The sequence below is a fragment of the Garra rufa genome, chromosome 18, assembly GCF_049309525.1.
Source record: "Garra rufa chromosome 18, GarRuf1.0, whole genome shotgun sequence".
Taxonomy (NCBI): domain Eukaryota; kingdom Metazoa; phylum Chordata; class Actinopteri; order Cypriniformes; family Cyprinidae; genus Garra; species Garra rufa.
In genome coordinates, this window is record NC_133378.1 from 25,702,147 (window position 1) to 25,722,518 (window position 20,372).

General features: G+C 35.1%; 2 protein-coding genes across 2 annotated transcripts in view; both read right to left on the reverse strand.

Annotated features, from left to right (window-relative positions):
* Nucleotides 1–344, reverse strand: part of LOC141290582 (basement membrane-specific heparan sulfate proteoglycan core protein-like) — a 53,147-nt gene extending 52,803 nt beyond the window's left edge. The window contains exon 1 of the mRNA XM_073822700.1: nt 285–344. Coding sequence (XP_073678801.1) covers nt 285–344 — 60 coding nt within the window. The remainder of the gene's footprint in view (nt 1–284) is intronic.
* A 338-nt stretch (nt 345–682) lies between these two features.
* Nucleotides 683–20,372, reverse strand: part of LOC141290585 (basement membrane-specific heparan sulfate proteoglycan core protein-like) — a 98,942-nt gene continuing 79,252 nt past the window's right edge. The window contains exons 51-76 of the mRNA XM_073822701.1: nt 20,207–20,342; nt 19,981–20,132; nt 19,745–19,874; nt 17,080–17,223; nt 16,857–16,991; nt 16,559–16,740; nt 16,276–16,471; nt 15,977–16,156; nt 10,845–11,105; nt 10,564–10,726; nt 9,009–9,106; nt 8,652–8,918; nt 8,448–8,560; nt 8,210–8,357; nt 7,727–7,843; nt 7,530–7,547; nt 6,225–6,309; nt 5,981–6,125; nt 5,114–5,216; nt 4,905–5,014; nt 3,665–3,773; nt 3,475–3,573; nt 3,163–3,384; nt 1,172–1,416; nt 901–1,072; nt 683–810 (exon numbers count right to left, since the gene is read on the reverse strand). Of these exons, the coding sequence (XP_073678802.1) occupies nt 683–810; nt 901–1,072; nt 1,172–1,416; nt 3,163–3,384; nt 3,475–3,573; nt 3,665–3,773; nt 4,905–5,014; nt 5,114–5,216; nt 5,981–6,125; nt 6,225–6,309; nt 7,530–7,547; nt 7,727–7,843; nt 8,210–8,357; nt 8,448–8,560; nt 8,652–8,918; nt 9,009–9,106; nt 10,564–10,726; nt 10,845–11,105; nt 15,977–16,156; nt 16,276–16,471; nt 16,559–16,740; nt 16,857–16,991; nt 17,080–17,223; nt 19,745–19,874; nt 19,981–20,132; nt 20,207–20,342 (3,858 nt within the window). The remainder of the gene's footprint in view (nt 811–900; nt 1,073–1,171; nt 1,417–3,162; nt 3,385–3,474; nt 3,574–3,664; nt 3,774–4,904; nt 5,015–5,113; nt 5,217–5,980; nt 6,126–6,224; nt 6,310–7,529; nt 7,548–7,726; nt 7,844–8,209; nt 8,358–8,447; nt 8,561–8,651; nt 8,919–9,008; nt 9,107–10,563; nt 10,727–10,844; nt 11,106–15,976; nt 16,157–16,275; nt 16,472–16,558; nt 16,741–16,856; nt 16,992–17,079; nt 17,224–19,744; nt 19,875–19,980; nt 20,133–20,206; nt 20,343–20,372) is intronic.

Consider the following 20,372-nt stretch of genomic DNA (forward strand, 5'->3'; position numbering starts at 1 on the left):
AATAAAAACTGAAAAGCTAAATAAAAGCTAAATAAAAACATGTCTAAATCCTGTAATAGTATATAAATAATACAAAAATAAATTGTCTTAAATTAGAACTTTTTTGTAAATTCTCCAAACTAACATTTAAACTAACTCATTTATGCTCATATAGCTATTTGGGTCACAAATGAACTGTATTTATTTGATGATATTTTTTTTGTCTTAGGCAATAACAGTGAAAATGTACATTAGCTTTTAGTGTGCCCAAGACTAAATCATGTGTCTTTCAAAAATAAACCAACATTGAGAAATACTAGCCCCATTCTCGTGTTCATGTGACCCTGAACCACAAAACCAGTCATACGGGTAATTTTTTTCATCTGAAAGCGGAATAAATATGATTTCCATTGACATATGGTTCATAAAGATAGGACTACATTAGGCCAAGATGCATCTATTTGGAATCTAAAATCTAAATATTAACAAAATCACCTTTAAAGTTGTCCAAATAAAGTTCATAGCAATGCATAATACTAATCAAAAATTAAGTTTTGATATATTTACGGTAGGAGTAGACTTTGGATGAAAAGAGCTGGCAGTACAATATAATAAAAAAACACATATTAGCTAAAAATGAAGGCAAAAATCACATACAAACAGATTTTTGTAAAAAACATGTTAAACATCTAGCAGTTGTGAACTAACCTATCTCACAGTGTCGCCCTGTGTAGCCGGCGGGACACACACAGTGGTTATTCACGCAGCTGCCACTGTTTTGGCACTGAGAGGAATCTCGACAGCTCTCCCTCACTATTTCACAACGGTCACCTGAGGAACAACAAGCAAGAAAAATACTTACTAAAACTACTGAATAAATCTGGATTAAACAACAATTAAGTGTCAAGTTAAGTGACTTACCTTCGTATCCTTCAGCGCAGAGGCACTGGTACTCATACTCAGCACTGGCCATACAGGTGCCTCCGTGCAGACAAGGCATGCGATCACATGGGCTGCCATCTTTACACTGGCTGATGGCTCTGCTCTCAGTGAAGCTGTATGATAGATCCAACTTCTTTCCATTGATGAAGACCTTGAAAGAAAAACAAAGCCATTGCAAAATAATTTCATATTGAAACATGACTGTTATGTATGCACACAACACTTAAGTTAGTGCAAAGGCTGTTCTCACCTCTCCTATGCATCCATCAAACAGCATGCTAACATTTGCTGGTTTGGGCAAGATGTCCATGCTGGGCACTCCTCCCAAATACATGGCTGTGTGGATGTTAAGGCCCTGGGCCTTGCCTGGAGAGGATCTTGTGATCTCTCGTGCGTGGTCCACCTTCAAGGAGCCGTCCTTATTGAGCCGCTCGGCCACCACACGATGCCACTGATCCAAAATCACAGGCTCCTGACTGAGCAGAACAGCTTGACCTGAGAGCACAGAAAAGAATGTGTATTTAGCTTGGACAGGATAGGAACAAGGTACTATATTATGCTTCTGTAAGGTTACATTGCACTCAGGTGAGGAGGGACTTTTCACTTTGGTGTTAAATAGCATATATAAACTGGCGTTCAAAAGTTTTTTAAATTTAAAGTCTTTTCTGCTCATCAAGGCTGCGTTCATTTCATCAGAAATTCAGAAAAAAATGTAATATTGTGAAATTTAAAATAGTGTTTTAATATACTTTAAAACAGAATTTATTCCTGTGATGAAAAGCTGAATTTTCAGCATCCTTACTCTTGTCTTCAGTGTCACACGATCCTTTAGAAATCATTCTAATACATTGATTTATTATCAATGTCGAAAACACTTGTGCTGCTTAATTTTTGGAACCTGTGATACTTCTTTGATGAATAAAACATTAAAAAGAACAGCAGTTATTTAAAATAGTCTTTTGTAATAATACACACTACCGTTTAAAGTTTGGGGTCAGTAATTTTTTTCTTTTTTTGTTTGAAAGAAATTAATACTTTTATTTAGCAAGGATGTTTTAAAATTGATAAAAAATTACAGTGAAGACTAATAAATTAGCATATTACAATGATTTCTGAAGGATTGTGTGACACTGAAGATTGGAGTGATGACTGATGAAAATTTAGCTTTGCACCACAGAAACAAATTATATTGTAAAGTATATTGAAATAGAAAACTGTTATTTTAAATTATAATAATATTTCATATTACTTTTTTCCTGTATTTTTATGATCAAAGAAATACAACTTTAATGAGCATAAGAGATGTCTTTAAAAAAAAACAATAAAAATCATACTGATCCCAAACTTTTGAACAGTAGTATAATATATTAAATGTAAACCATTTAATTTAGTTGCTATAAAATAATAAAACCACACAACTCAGGGTTTTGGTGTCTAACATTTGGCTAAGAGTGTTGTAAACATTAAATGCAATTGACAGAAAAAAAACAATTATATTAATACAATATTTAGTTTGACCTCTAGAGGGTAATGATCGTTATTTTTTCAAAAAGTAAGAACTTCCTTTCTGGGTTCCTAGTGTTAACTAAAATTAGAATCATAAAAATAAACATTTAGATTACTTGAAATCAAATAAAAATGAAGTGAAATAAAATAAAATAAAATATGAAATAAACCTTACATTTATTTTATTTTAGCTACATTTGATTTAATCTGTTGAACTACAAAAAAAGAGAAATAAAACTAAATAAATTAAAACAAAAAATATTTAGACATTTAAAAAAATGGCAAAAACAACAGATCTTAAACTAGTCAACTAAAACTTTACTCAAACTACTAAAACTTTAACTAAATGAAAAAAGTAAACATCAAAAACTAATATAAAATATCAACAAAAACTATAATAGTATATCAACAATACTGAAATAATACTGCTTCTTTTCAATGACACACATTCACACAAAATAAAATAAAAATACATAGAAATGTTTGCAAAAAATACATCATGATTTTATCATTGCTTTGGATAAAAACCATTTGATTTATTGTGGATAACGATTTAATATGCTGTATATGGGGTGGGAAAAATAATAAGCTTTTGCTTCATCCCGCTCCTTTTTGGACATTTTGTAATTTTAAGTACCTGGTTTTTCTTTGGTGTCGCAACACATTTGTTGTGTTTGTATTTTTTGTTTTATATTGAGGATGGAAAATGAAAATGAAAAACATCAGATCTCTCACCTGTACCAAGTTCATATCGGAACTCGACATGTCCGTTCACCATGGATAACGTCACAAAGTCCTCCACTTTCATCTTTTTGCCTCCGCTGAAGAACATCAGCCCATCTAAATCCATGGGCTTGAACTCCATCTCAATCCGGAGGTCGTTATGAATATTAGTAAGAGGAGGATATGCAATGTAAGACTCTTCTCCATCAAACAACGGAGTTGTTACCAGAGTACCTGGAATTGCCATGAAGAGGAAGAGTGAGAACCACATTTGACCTTAAAGCACTTAAAAAATTTCACATGTGATTGAATAGTGAGCTTTACCATCCATGCACTTGTTTCCAGACTTGCCCAAGTGACAGCGGCAGTCATACCCGAAACCACTGGGTCGGTTAATGCAGGTGGCGTCTGGTCCACAGGCCTCTGTTGCAGTCATAGGCAAAATAATAATGAACAATGCAGTTTGTGAAGCTTGTTGTTTATAAATCCTAATCCTAATATCACAAATTCTGACCTGTGTGACAGTGCAAGGAAGAGTGATGCTGACAGTTGCTCCCTGTGTATCCTCTTGGGCAACTGCATTTGTAGAGACTGGCGATAGAGTCCTCACATACACCCCCATTCTGAAACACACACAAATGTTACTTTATGTAATCAATTTTAACAGGTCAACAACAGAAAAATGCATACACTGATCCAAAAAGTTAGAGACAAGAAGTATTTGAGACAAAAAATAGCTTTAAATATCTTTGGTTGGTTAAAAGTGCAAAAAACCCTTTTGATATTTTGTTTCTTCAGCAATGAAATTCACATTTGTGACCCTGGACCATAAAACATCATAAGTCATAAGTCACACAGCTATATTTGTAGCAATAGCCATCGTATGGGTCAAAATTATAAAGTTTTCTTTTATGCCAAAAATCATTAGGATATTAACCCTTTAACTTTCACTCCCATTTTTGAACGTAGAATCCAACATCCAAACCTACATTTTTATAATTCATGAACGAAAACATTTTGTAATATGATTTTGATGTACATTGTCCATGATAATGCAATGTCCGATTTTAAAATGGTTTTCAAAGGATGAATTTTGAGAATTTAAATTTTCAACTGATATATAATTTCTTATGATTTCTAAAGCATGAGAGAGAAAAAGGCAACGAAGAAAGTCTTTTTGTGACAAAGGTCAGAACTCCTATTATGATGTAGATTTTTGAGGTGCACTCTTGTCATAAATTAATCTATTACTTTTCCTACATAATTTGTAACACAAAACAGTGGTAAAATATCTATTTAGGAGTCTTAGACCTTTCCAACGGTATATAGTTTGTCATGATTAGATTAGGATTTTTTTGTAATATGGTGAAGTAAACTTGACAGTTAAAGGGTTAAATGAATGATGTTCCATGAAGGTATTTTGTAAATTTCCTACTGTAAATTTATCAAAACTTAATTTGTTATTAGTAATATGCATTGCTAAGAACTTCATTTGGAAATTTTAAAGGCGATTTTCTCAACATTTGAATTTTTTTGCACTCTAAGATTCCAGATTTTCAAACAGTTGTATCTCGGCCAAATATTGTCCTATCATAAACAAACGTACATCAACTGGAAAGTTTATTTATTCATCTCAATTCCAAAAAAAGGACCCTTCTGACTGGTTTTGTGGTCCAGGGTCACATATATGACTTTGCTTTTTGTGGTCACTGTGCACATTAATTAAAAAAATAGTTTTGTTTGTAGCCGATTACCTGACATGGACGATCCTTGCAAGTGGGACAATTCGAAACTCCAGTAGAACTTTTATCAAGGTCCTTGAAAATGACCTCATCACCTTGGATAATCAGCTGCTTGATACAGCCTTGAAGAAAGAACAAAACTCAGTGTAAGAAGGCAACTGATAACAATGCTACAACTGATACTTTCCTACAAAATTCACAGAACATAAGGGTTTTCTCACCAACAAACCCTGTCTTGAGGCCTGCAGTTTTAGCAAGCATGCTGTAGTTTGGATAACCGCCAACAAACAGTTCTTCGTTCAGATCCAGGCCCTTGAATTTTCCCTGCTCGGACACAGAACATGTTATACCTCATTTGTTTAACTGCCACAATACTAACATTTAACACAGTGCATTAAAGGAGAAATTCACTTCCAGAACAAAAAATTACAGATAATTTACTCACCCCCTTGTCATCCAAGATGTTCATGTGTCTTTTGTCAGTCATAAAGAAGTTATATTTCTTGAGGAAAACATTTCAGGAATTTTCACCATACAGTGAACTTCTATGGTGCCCACGACTTTGAACTTCCAAAACGCAGTTTAAATGCAGCTTCAAAGGGCTCTAAACGATCCGAGCTGAGGAAGAAGAGTATTATCTAGCGAAATGATCGGTTATTTTTTTTTTTTAATGACAATTTATATACTTTTTAACCTCAAATGCTCATCTTGTCTAGCTCTGCCATGCGCATGCGTAATCTGTGTACTCCGGTTTAATACAGTTAGAGTAGGCTGAAAAACTGAACGTTTCGCTAGATAAGACCCTTCTTTATTGGCTGGGGTCATTTAGAGCCCTTTGAAGCTGCATTTAATCTGCGTTTTGGAAGTTCAAACTCGCATCCATCATAGAAGTCCACTATATGGAGAACATTCCTGAAATGTTTTCTTCAAGAAACATAATTTCTTTACGACTGAATAAAGAAAGACATGAACATCTTGGATGACAAGGGGGTGAGTAAATTACCTGTAAATTTTTGTTCTGGAAGTGAACTTCTCCTTTAGTTAGAAAGCATAACAAATCAGCATATTACGGAGAGAAGAATATGCACCTGTGAGGATCCATTTATAGGAGCTTCTCCATCCACAACAAGAGAGCCCTGAGTCTGATTCCTATAGAGCTTCACTGTGTGAAACTCACCCAGTTTAATGGTAGTAGGGTAACGAATAGTTGCCATACCAGAGCCCACATCAAACCTGTGGAAAAAAATATGCACATTTGGAATGTCACTTAAAAAAGCCAACGTTAAATCCAAATTTTGTATGCTTCAGATTTGATATTGAAGACTAATGTACCTGAATTCAGGACGGCCACCCACCAACCCAAAAGATATGAAGTCAGCGCCGGTGGTCTTCTTCTGTCCATTATAAAGAATCATACCTGGACATAAGAACAAAGAAATGTAAGTCCAATGCTGGCATTTGGCATACTTCACCAAACAACTTGCCAATGCACAATGTTTTTCTCTCTTTTATAAGCTGACGGTAAAGCAGCATGCTGAGAGAAAAGCTGCTGCCATGTTCAGCATTTCACAATTCCAACGCAAGCCACATGCATTGGCACATGCCATGACTCATGCCTGTTTTCCATCACAAGGGCATCAGATGGGGTAGTACAGACCAGTGGCCCTCAACTGATGGGTTGCGACCGCTTGATGTCCAATATACAGTAAGATCCTGAAGCAAAACCTTTTTGAGAACCACTAGTTTAGAGCATGCCCTCTGGGTTATTAGTCACTCTAACAAAGCTTGTCGAAACATAATTTGCAGTTTTATTTCACGTAAGGATGCACAACATATTACCATATGGTATATCAGCAGATATTAGCAACTGTAAATTTATTAGTAGGGCTGCAAGATTTGGGGAAAAAAAACTGTATTGCATGATTATAAAATAATAATAATAATCGTGGTTCGCTCTGCTTGTTTATATGGCTGCATCATTGGGCCAAAAAATAGTTAATTTATTAATAAAAAAAACTACTTATAAAAATATTATGAATAAATGTAAAAATACTAATGCAAAAAAATACTTGTAATATTTCACTGTAAAAAAAAAATTAGCAAGAAAATAATATAATTTTCTTTTACATTAACCTGTAAAATTGCAGTACTAATATTTATGGCTGTAATATTAATTCATTCAAGTTTATTTATTTACTTTATTTACAAGTTTATTTATTAAACTTGAATATTAATTCATCATACATTATTTTAACAAAACTGCTGTGAACAGAGCTGTTTTTGACAAGGTTGAGGAATTTTAACCAAGGTGTGTTACAGACATTTCATGAAGACCCTAAAGAATCATACCTATTTTTGGAAACAAGCAAACTATTTTTTACACATACTGCATAACTGTCACTACAGGGTGTAAAAGCTTCGGTCGGTTCATGATAACATTCCTGGATCATGCTGCGACCAACTCAATGAGAAGCAGAAGTGCCTTGATGAACACTGTAATCTATTGTCATGCCTGCATATGTTCATAAGGGCCATTCTAAGAGGCCATTGAGAGATGCTGAGCTGCACTGCTGCATGGCATTAAAACATCCTGCAGCATGTGCTCTCTGGCACTCTCAGGCAAGCAAGCAGACTCACCGGCATACAAAATGAGCCCTTCATACCAAAGAGATGTGAAGGAGGGCAAAGAACAAAAAGAATAATTGAGTTTACATACAGGAAATAAACATATATAAGAAACTGTACAAGGACAGAACATTTTAGAAACAGTGTGCTCTTCACATAGTATACTACCAGTCAAAAGTGAAGTATGTGTAAGTTTTAAGTGTCCTTACCATCAACATTGTCTGGCCTGAAGGTAATTTTGATGCTGAATGCCTTGTAGGAGTTTTTGATAGTGGGGAGTGTGAGGTACGAGAGTGGCTCCTGGGTAAAATGGGGCATCACTCTCTCTGAAAGACCACATGAAAATGAATGAACATTAGAGAGACAACATCTCAGAAACTTTTCAGAGAAACAAACAGCTTGGTAGTTGTATCATAATAGTTCCAAATTTCCACTCTGTAAGATGCTTGATTCCCGAAAGCATCCAAAAAGCAGCATTTTGGATAAAAATATCTGCTTAATGACATTTAACCAAATCCTTTGTAGATGTTTAAGCAGAAATATACTTGTCCAACGATCCAGATGAAATAAGTGCTCTCATCACAAAGCCACAATTACAGACAAGCAGCATTGTGACTAAAGACCCACACTGGAAAAAAATATGTAACTACAGACAAAACAGACTTGCATAAGATATGGACTTGAATACAGACCATGAACAAGGAGTCTGGTGAAGGCCTCAACTTTCCCTTGTTTATTAGCAGCCGTACACACATATGTTCCTGCATCTGAGTGTGAGACACCAGGGACTGTCAGGACATGGCCATCCTGTCTGCACTTAGGGGGCAACTCATTCTCCACCTGAAGGAAGAGCATAAATAGGCTCAACCATCTCTTTTTGAAGTGAACAAAACCATATTTAATACTCAAAATATGAAATTTAAAGGTTACCTTTGACCATGTGATGGTTGGCACTGGGTATCCAGATGCAATGCAAGGCAAGATGGCGTCAGAGCCAACTGTTACTTCCTTTGACTCAGGTTGTGCAGAAATCTGAGGCAAAGCTAGAAAGTGCATCATTTTCATAAACAGACGTCAATGAAAAGAGACCTTGAACTTGAAAAAGAAACATCCTGAATATAACAATGTACTCACATTGGATATTAAGGACCACCTGATTATACTCTGAGCCAACATTATTAGTAGCAGTGCAGCGGTACTGTCCTGAATCTGATTCGACCACATGATCAATCCTCAGGATGTTTCCTCTTATTTCCACATGATCGGGAAGAGAGCCTCCCACTTTACTCCAGCGCACTGTAGGCTCAGGATCACCAACTGCATGGCACTCAAACTCCACCGAGTTGCCCACCATTACTGTCTGTACTGATGTGCGCACGTTGATCATCACTTTGGGTAGAGCTGTGAGGACAAAAAGCATGAAGTCATTGGTTTTAAAGTGTAGTAAGCCACGATTTGGAAACAAATTGTAATTTGGATATAATAAGAGACCTTGAATGGTGAGTTTGCCACTGTCCTGAGCCTGGCCAAACAGACTTGTAGCTCTGCAGGTGTAGATTCCCTCATTGCTTTGTGCTAGGTTCTCGATTCTGCACAAATAATAATAAAGATTATAAATAAACGACGCAGTGTAATTCAAAGCTTTAGGGGCACAAATATTATGCATTTTATTGCAAAAAATATTACATATGTTAGAGAAAATATAATTTTACATAAAATGGTACTGCATACAAAATGATCCAACAAGTCAATTTTGTTATAATCAGCTGAACTGATATACAATTTACTGCAGTAAAATATTTGTAATTATTAACTTATTTTAATAACTGTAAAGTAATTTTCTGCACTAGCCTGTTACAAAATTGACAGTACAAAAAAATATAATTTTCCTTAAAATTAGCATTATTTTTTTTAACTTTTTACACAATTTGCAGTTTTAACAGCAATTTTGAGCATTCAATTAAATTCCATTACTGTAAGTTTGTAGAAGAAAATCTTTTATTCTGGTTATGGGGAAAATACACTACAAAATACACATTTAATATAATTTTTTTTAAACAATAATTAATTATTGAAAAAACTAATTTATACTTAGTTTATTTAATTTAATACTTATTAATTTAGCAAGAACATAGTAAATTGATCGAAAGGTAACAGTAAACAATTTTCTATTGCTACAACAAAAATCTTTTTTTTAAATAAATGTTGTTCATGTGAACTTTCTATTCAAAGAATATTAAGCATCACAACTGTTTTCAACATTGATAACAAAAAGTTAATGATTTTTAATATTTTTTACATAAGTAAAAATTACATAAGTACATTCTGCTCAACAAGTCTGCATTTATTTGATCCAAAGTACAGAAAAAAAACAGTAAAATTTTGACTATTTAAAATAATGACTGTTTTCTATTTGAATACATTTTAAAATGTAATTTACTCAGCTGTTTTCAATATAATAATAATAATAATAGATGTTGTTTGAGCAGCAAATCAGAATATTCGAATGATTTCTGAAGGATCATGTGACTGGAGTAATGACGCTAAAAATTCAGATTTCAAATCAAAGGAATAAATTAAATTTTACAATATGTTCAAATAGAAATCAGTTGTTTTAAATAGTAAAAATATTTCTAAATTTTACTGTTTTTGCTGTGCTTTGGATCAAATAAATGCAGGCTTGGTGAGCAGAAGAGACTTCTTTAAAACAACATTAAAAATCTTACTGTTCAAAAACTTTTGACTGGCAGTGTATGTAAAATAGAAAAATGTTTTTTTTTTTATTGCAATTTTATTTTACAATATTACCTTTTATACACTATTTTTGATTAAATAAATGTAGTCTTGGTGAGCATAAGAGACTACTTCCAAAAACATAAAAAAATCTATTGATAAACGCAAACCAGCATTTGGTGGTGAATTAGTCAACCTCACCTGAATCATATCCTAATTTATGCTACATGTGCAGCCTTGTTACTCATTCTGGTGTTTGTAAATCAGATAAATTTGACTTAATTTTAGTGAATGCTAATATTATGTGACTCACCTGAGCACTCCATCCTTAATGTGATGATTTGGTGGAAGAACTCCTCCCTCCTTCAGCCACTCAATCTCAACTTGAGATCCTCCTTTAGCAGCACAGGTAAACTCCACAGCACTGCCCAAAGCCTTCACTTCCACCTGTGGGGACACTTTCACTGACAGGGGTGCTGCAAGACACAGAGGTCAGAGGTCAAGCTGAATACTAGCTAGAATTTATCTGATGATCACTTTGTGAGTTTGAAAGAATGCATGACGCGTGCATGATACTAAACTGACAGTACTCACATCGGACAGAAACTCTGGCCAGAGCTTCACTCTTGCCAACGTTGTTGCTGGCCACACACTTATATGTCCCAGCATCATTCTCTTTGGCTAGGTTGATCTGGAGGTCTCCTCCCTGCTGCTGAGAAGTAGGAGGCAAGCTGCCATTGACCTTAGTCCACTCAAAACGCAGGGGAGGGGTGCCATGGGCCAGGCACTGCAGTCGGATTACTTCACCCACACGCACGGACACGTCATCGGGCAAGGAAGTGGCATAGGGTGGGGCTGCTCCAACCAAAGAAATGTCAGTTAGAGGATGTTGGATAATTACCACTGGCTCATGTGAGAGGGCATTACAACAACAGGAAAACATGTTTCACACTTGGAGGAATTTAGACAGAAGCTGGTTTTAAAGGAGTAGTTCACTTCCGGAACAAAAATTTACAGATAAATTACACACCCAAGTCATCCAAGATGTTAATGACTTTCTCTCTTCAGTCATTAAGAAATTATGTTTTTTGAGAAAAACATTTCAGGATTTGTCTCCATATAGTGGCCTTCTTTGGTGCCCGCGAGTTTGAACTTCCCAAATGCAGTTTAAATGCAGCTTTAAAGGGCCCTAATCTGAGATCCCAGCTGAGAAAGAAGGGTCTTATCTAGTGAAACGATTGTTTTTTTTTTTTAGTTGTCAATTTATATACTTTTTAACCTTAAATGCTCATCTCTGCGATGAGTCTGCGTGTATTCCTGTATATTCCGATTCAAGACAGTAAATTTCCATCTCATTTTCTCCTCCAACTTCAAAATCCTACATCGCTGTAGAAGTACCGACCCAATGTTTACAAAGTGAACATGCAAAGAGGATCAAATGCCCTTTACAAAAAAAAGGTAAAACAGCTATGTAGGGCGATTTTGAAGTTGGAGGGAAAAATGAGTTGTGAGTTTTTTAACCTACCCTAACTGTCTTGAACCGGAATACACAGAGTACATGCAGAGCTAGACAAGATGAGCATTTGAGGTTAAAAAGTATATAAATTGTCATTTTTGTTTTAGAAAATAACCAATTGTTTCGCTAGATAAGACCCTTATTCCTCGGCTGGGATCGTTTAGAGCCATTTGAAGCTGCTTTTAACCTGCATTTAAAATGTTTTCCTCAAAAAACATGATTTCTTTATGACTGAAGAAAGAAAGTCACGAACATCTTGGATGACAAGGGGGTGAGTAAATTATCTGTAAATTTTTGTTCTGGAAGTGAACTAATCCTTTAACAAATGTAAAATTATTTAGTGTATTTTTCTTACTATGTTGCCATCTTGTTTTAAACTGAAATCTAACAAAAATTTATGAGGTTTATGCTTACAAAAAAGAAATTACCAATGAAGTAAGAAGAAAATTAAATTACAAGATACATTATTTAAAGACTTGAATATCTTTATAAATGTAGAAATTAGTTGTTATATTTATATTATAGATGTTTCGTTTTTTTCTGGCAAACAAGACAAAAGCACTAAATAAGAAAATCATTTTTTGGAAAAGGACATCCACATCTGTGACCCTGGACAGATACACTACCATTCAAAAGTTTTTATTGTTTCTTTCTTTCTTTTTTTTTTTTTTAAGAAATTAATACTTTTATTCACCAAGGATGTATTAAGTTAATAATTAAAAGTTTATTTAAAGTTAATAATAAATAATTTACATTGTTATAAAAAGAATTATATTTTGAATAAATACTGTACTTTTTAAACTTGTTATTCATGAAAGAATCCTGAAAAAAAAAAAAAAAATCACAGGTTCCAAAAAATATTTGGCAGCACAACTGTTGATATTATCCAACATTGATCATTCTAATAATAAATCAGCATATTAGAATTATTTCTGAAGGATCATGTGACACTTAAGACTGGAGTAACAGCTGATAAAAATTCAGCTTCAAATTCAGCAATTCTATTTTAAAGAATGTTAAAACAAAAAACATTATTTTATATTGTAAAAACATTTTCCAATGTTACTGTTTTTTCAGTATTTAATCAAATAAATGCAGCCTTGATGAGCATAAGAGACTTCTTTAAAGACTATTACAAGCCTTACTGACACCAAACTTTTGAACGGTAGTAAAAATACATTGTATGGGTCAAAATTATACATTTTTCTTTTATGCCAAAAATCATTAAGTTATTAAGTAAAGATATTTTGTAAATACCCTACTGTAAATATATACAAATTTTAATTAGTAATATGCATTGCTAAGAACTTAATTTGAACAACTTTAAAGTGCATATTGCAGGTTAGAGACTCCGGTGAATTGATGAATAGAAAAATAATGTAGGAACCAGATTTTCTTTAAAATATACTTCAAAATAAGCTATTAAGGCTTCTAGAGACGTTTTTGTGAGAGAATTTTACTTCCGCATCTGAAAAACGGGCAAACCGGTAGTGACGTAACGAGAGGGAGAGCGGTCAATGTAAACCATAGGAAAACAATGGATCGCAATGACTGTTCGGACGCGGAGAACATTTAAAATGTTTATTTACACTTGTATGACGAACCACACACACAAATATGAGCCTGCTATGTGGCCAAGAGAGCAGGGACATGCCAGGATTAAACAGAACAACGGTCAGAGGAGACAAATTAAGTTGTGGTGTGAGGAGAACAGGGCAGGTGTCTGTGATAGATCAGTGTTAGCTGACGATATCTAATCGGGCAAAATCATAGCATTTGTCATCTAAAAGTATTGAATTCTACTTACCAGTAACACAAACGAATGATCGTTGATCAAGCGTGTCATACTCATTAATATCCGACGCAAAGGTTACGTGATATAGCGGGTTTTTATTACCGCGCGCGCGCGAGAGAGAGATAAACACCTTTTTGTTTCATTATATGCTTATATGGGAAATACCCCCAAACTTGATGTGCTGTCTCTGACTCTGCACCCAGGCTTTGAGGCTTGCTGTCTGAAATCAAAATATGTTCTACATACAGCTTAAATGCATCTCCAGGCCAGCAGACATGAGTAAGTTTATGGTAGAGATCATTTATTACTCTGAGCTAAATACTTGTACGTACAAATAAACAGTAAAATTTAATCTCAATTACAGTTTGACTATATTTAGGTGACAAATACATGTACAGTAAAACTTTTTGATGCCATTGGTATAAGACAATTAATATTGACAGCATACAGTCAAGTTGTCTGCTGGTATTCATCAGGAAGCCCTTACCTGCATGTGTTGTGTCAGCTATTAGACAGTTTACAGAGGAAGGATTACTTTATAAAGGTTTTGAATGGCCCCATTTTGGTGACAAACAATAAAAAATAATCACAATCATAAATTGTCTTACTGTATACATTTTTTATATGAAGTGTACAACATATATATCAAGCAGATCTGCATTTGGGGCTAATTCAATTCAGTTTCATTTATACAGCAATAAATCATAAATATTATTTCATAGTACTGTTAATACCCAACTTAAAACACAACATTGCAACTGTTAATATATACATGTAGATGTACAAAACATATACTACTGAAAGAAAAATATTTTCAGTGTGGGTATCACACTAATGTGTTATTTTAGAGGTGGTTAATAACAGCTGGCTCCACTGCTTCAGATCTTCACACAGCCTCATGTCTTGCAATGTCTCCCAAAGCCCTATAAACACAACACATGACAATAAATTACAAATTAGCTGTGCAAACAATGTGACCAAGCTGTAACTAGACTTGATGATTATTATATTAACAAACTGAGGGTAACTGACCAGTAATGCCTTCTACCGTTTTTACACGGTTCTTAAAATGAAATGATATTGCTAATGCTTACAAGCTAGCTACGGTGCTTTACAAAAACTTTTACACATCTCGTTGTCTCATTATTTAAATAAATATGTTCACGGATTTGGTATTTAGGAGAAGTTATGAGAAGAAAAACAAACTTACGGTGCAGTTCACGTTTTCGTCGAGCTGCATCTCTGACGGCTTCGGACGAACCACAGTCTGACAGCGGACCCGATGAAGCTGCTGTGTGCACCGAAGGAACTGCACCGGCTCTGAGCCTCACTTGGTTCTTGCTTCAGCATCTCATGTTGAACTGCATCATATCGCCGGGATGATAATCCACCAGTGTAAAGTGAACGCGTTTTTCGAAGCAGATGCATTAGTATAGGCCAGTCACTTCATCCGCACAAACGCACCCATATACGGAAGATAGCACCGTTCTTTTTATTGTAAGTAAACACGTGGACACGATGTCCTGACAGGCTGGAGTTTGTGCAGCCTCCATAAACACAATAATTTACCATGACGACGATCAATTGAAATAAAAAATAACTACTGAAAACACACTAACTCACGACTGCTCCTACTGAATAGCAACAGAGCTTGGCGAACGACTCCCTCTCGTGACGTCATATGACGCGGTGTGGAAAAAAAAGTTGTTTTTGAGAGCGGTCAAGGAAACCGTCACTTTGTCTTCTAAATTTGTGCCCTTAGGTCTTGTAAAATATGTTCTAATAGTGCATTAACGGTTCGTATAGTATTTTCATTCACGAATATATGTTTATCTCGAATTTTTTTTTAACCTGCAATATGCACTTTAAAGGCGATTTTCTTAATATTTAGATTTTTTTGCACCCTCAGATTCCAGATTTTCAAATATTGTCATATCCTAACAAATCATACATCAATGGGAAACTTACTTATTCAGCCTTTAGATGATGTATAAATCCTAATTTCGCTTTTTTTTTTTGGTCCAGGGTCACATTTGCAGAATACAAATCAAATAATAAATTAATGAAACATAAATTATCTAAAATATAATAACATCTTATGAATATCTTATGACATTATGAACATTTAACATGTTTTAATGACATTTTGATTTGCTTTCTGAATAAAAATTTAAAACTAAATAAATACTAAATCTGATTTTTATTTTTATTTTTGCAATGTATGTGTGTATAATAATTTTGTAATTGATAACTAGATGTTAGGAATGATTGTCCATTAAGGATGTATGATGAATGTTTTTTAAAATATATTCTCTCTAGTTAGTAAAGTACATTTGGGGGACATTTTTCTAGGACAACAATGTAAAAATTATACAAGGAATAAAACAATCATCTCTAAGAATAAGTTAAACTCACTGTCAACTTCCAGCATGATGGTGACTTCACTGGTGCCCATGTGGTTGGTGGCATTGCAGACATATTGACCAGAGTCCTGACGGCCCACATTAGATAAGACCAGGTTGTTGTCAACAATCTTGTGTCTCCAAGGCAGAGAAGACCGTTCTTTAAACCACGTGATGGTAGGCTTTGGGAATCCTTTAGGTAAGATACAAAAACAGGCACACTCTTTAATATAAACATATTGTCTGCTTGCATTTGGACTTGTGTTTTAACAGTCATAACTATAGCTTACATAGCTTACGGTTGGCACCTACCATGGGCGTCGCAATGAAGTGTTGCGGTTGATCCCTCAACCACGACTAGCATAGGTTCACGTACGCTGACACGGGGAATAGTTGGCACTTGAGGACCTCCTTCAACAAACACCTCTACTCGAGTTTCAGTCATGCCTTGATTGTTTTGTGCTGTGCACACATATGTGCCACTGTCTTCAGGTCGTGCAACTAAGATCTGAACAGAATGAAACACACTTTGATTAACATATAAAGGTAAATGATTGTGAAATCAACAATTGCTTGACTACAAACATCCTGTAACCTGCATGACAGCATTGTAATCTGCAGGGGCAGGGCTGGTCAGCATTGTCTTGCGGTTGTTGTCCAGTCTGTGCCATCTGACAGAGGGTCTTGGTTCTCCAGCGGCCTGGCATTCAAGATTGATGGGATCGCCGACCCTGATTCGCACCGGTCCTGCAGGGGTCACTACAGCCTTAGGAGTTTCTATAAAAAAAGAAACCAGACAAAAATGTAAGAATAGGGAATAGGATGAAGCAAAAAAAAAAAGTATCTGAAACATAAAATGGAAACAATTAATGATTGTTTCTGAGCTGGTTTACCTCTCACAATGAGTGACGCAATACTGTGAGTCATTCCGAACAGGTTGCTGGCCACACAGCGATAGGTGCCCTGGTTTTTGGCTTGAGCATTGGTAATAGTCATGACTGAATTTTCAGGACCAATCTTCACATTGTCTACAGAATAAATAAAAAGAATCTGAATTATTTCTATTCAGGTATTATATTAAGTACACTCACATGAAAGTGTATTGCAGCAGTGTACCTGGCAGAGGCAGGTTGTTGGTGGGTTTCCACTCCAAGCGCACTGGCTGGGCTCCGCTGTGGACCCTGCACTTGAAGCTCGCTGAATCGCCCTGCTTCACTGCTGCACTGTGGGGCTCAATGGAGATAATAGGGCTCTGGAGGCCTACTCCAAAATCAGACCACAAAACATAGTGGGCACACATGTTGAGCACAGGTTTAGGCCCAGGCAAATTAGGAATTAAACAGAACTTGGGCTAAAAAATGGCATTGAAAGTTGCAAAAATATGCCAGACATTTAAAACGTAGTGGAAAAATCTGTCTATGTAGTGCTTCTGATTTTTGAACTAGTTATGGGTTTAGTGCTTCTGTAGTGAACACTTGTCATATTAGTTCTGTTTTCATCAATTCTGTAGTCATTTTTAGCCATATTCAGTGTTTTTCTCGTGATCATATAAGAAATTTTCAACATTTCCAGGAGCTAGTCTGTGATCTTATTGTATTGTGAATCCAGAATGTTGGTGTTTTTCTCCCACCACCTGCATTAAAAACACCCAGCCACATTAAAATTGGTGGTATGCAATAAAAAAATGTAGTGCATTAATATAAATGGGCTTGCAGCAATAATCATTTTACTAGATAACCAATCAGCCAGGTCAAATGTTATCTTATGTAAATAAAAGGTTGCTTTAACGTACACTACCAGTCAAACGTTTTAACAATAAGCAATAAGCATTTTTTTTTTTTTTGAGAATCTAATCAAATTTCTGAAGGATCATGTGACACTGAATACTGGAATAGTTGGTGCTTTGCAATTACAGAAGTAAACTCCATTTTGAAATACACAATTAGTCAAGATTTTTAATGTTTTTGAAGTCTCTTGTACTCACCAAGCCTGCAATTAATTGATCCAAAATACAGCAAAAGCAGTAATATTTAATATTTTAACTATTTAAAATAACTGCTTTCTTTTTGAATATATTTTAAAATGTAATTTATTTCTGTGATCAAAGCTAAAATTTCACAAGGATGCTTTAAATTGATCAAAAATGATGTTAAAGACATTTAGAATGTTACAAAAGATTTCTATTTTAGATAAATGCTGTTCAAATGCTGTTCAATTCATCAAAGAAACCTGAAAAAATTTAACTCAGATGTTTTCAAAATAATAATAATAATAATAAATGTTTTTTGAGCAGCAAATCAGAATATTAGAATGATTTCTGTGGGATCATGTGACACTGAAGACTGGAGTAATGATACTAAAAATTTAACAGCTTTGAAATCACAGGAATAAATTACATTTTAAAATATATTCAAATAGAAAACAGTTATTTAAATTAAAAAATATATATTTCAAAATGTACTGTTTTTGCTGTACTTTGGAACAAATAAATGCAGGCTTGGTGAGCAAAAGAGACTTCTTTAAAAACATAAAAAAAAATCTTACTGTTTAAAAACTTTTGACTAGTAGACTAACTTTTTTTTTTACAACACATTTACAACAGATACAACACAAAACAAATCACTGCATGTCAGTTTTCCTATTATTAAATAAGACATAATTAAATGTTGAAAATATCGCTGACCACTGATCACAAAACTTGCTCTACTGTATATAAATCATCATCAGATCGCATTAGTTTTATCACTGAGAAGCCATACAAATATATTTCTATTAATGTTTAGAAAAAATGGTGTTCAATATGAATGTCTCCATGATAAACAATTACCATTCCAATAGGGCTTAAAGGAACACTCCACTTTTTTTGGAAATAGGCTCATTCTCCAACTCCCCCCGAGTTAATAAGTTGATTTTTACCGTTTTGAAATCCATTCAGCCGTTCTCCTGTTCTGGCGATATCACTTTTAGCATAGCTTAGCATAGATCATTGAATCCTATTAGACCAATAGCATCGTGTTCAAAAATGACCAACGAGTTTCCATATTTGTTGTATTTAAAACTTGACTCTTCTGTAGTTATATCGTGTACTAAGACCGGTGGAAATGCAAAGCTGCGAGTTTCTAGGCTGATAAGATTAGGAACTACACTTCCATTCCGGCGTAATAGTCAAGGAAGTTTGCTGCCGTAATATGGTCGAAGCAGGAGCGGAATGGAAGTGTAGTTCCTAATCTTATCAGCCTAGAAAATTGAAGCTTTGCATTTCCACCGGTCTTAGTACACGATATAACTACAGAAGAGTCAAGTTTTAAATAGGACAAATATCGAAACTCGTTGGTCATTTTTGAACGTGATGCTATTGGTCTAATAGGATTCAATGATCTATGCTAAGCTATGCTAAAAGTGATATCGCCAGAACAGGAGAACGGCTGAATGGATTTCAAAACGGTAAAACTCAACTTATTAACTCGGGGGGAGTTGGAGAATGAGCCTATTTCCAAAAAAAGTGGAGTGTTCCTTTAAGATGAAAAAAACTGCCCTAAAATCATAGAAAGTGAAGAAAACACTTTTAAAAGGAAACAATTATAGCGAAAGAAGAGAGAGCAATGTAACATAGGCATTGCTCAATTATTTATAATTAACATCTAGCAGATATTTTGATGTTTTTGCACATTTAAATGTTCATTTCAATAATTCAGTTAGTGTTTGACATAAAATGGACACCATTTTGGGGAAAAACAAATCCCTGATACTTTTCTGTTTCTTATCAATGTAGGGGACTTACGGGAAGAGCTGGACGTCACAGACACAGATACAGAAGCCTGACGGGGGAATGAGCCGTCCTCCACCTGACAGATATATTCTCCAGTGTCATCTGCAGAGGCCTGCAGGATCCGCAGCTGAGTTCCCAAAACCTGAGTCAAACACACATATAGATCATATATTTAACACTCGGCTCAAAAATCTGTCATACATACTTCACGTAAATCAAATATGCGTTATAATGGACCGAGATAAAACCTGATGATTGGATGACAGCAGCCCGCCTGCCCTGCTCCATTTGACAGATGCTGGAGAGCTTCCTGGGACGACGCAATTGAGATCTAGAGTCTCTCCCTCCATTACAGAAGCAATAGAGGGCTGGATGGTGACTCCGGAGGGGACGATTTCTCCTGGTCACCATGACAGAACAATATTACAATTATATCCTAAAAATACTAGCCTAACGTTGAAGGACTTGCCTCACCTCTTTTGACAAAGACCTCGATAGGAGCTTCAGAAGAACCAGCAGTGTTGGTTCCAACACAGAGATATGTGCCTGCATCAGACGACCTGATATTAGGTACGAGGAGAGTGCCAATGTCAGTGCGCTCCATGCGGGCCTGAGAAAAATATGGATATAAGGGTTTATG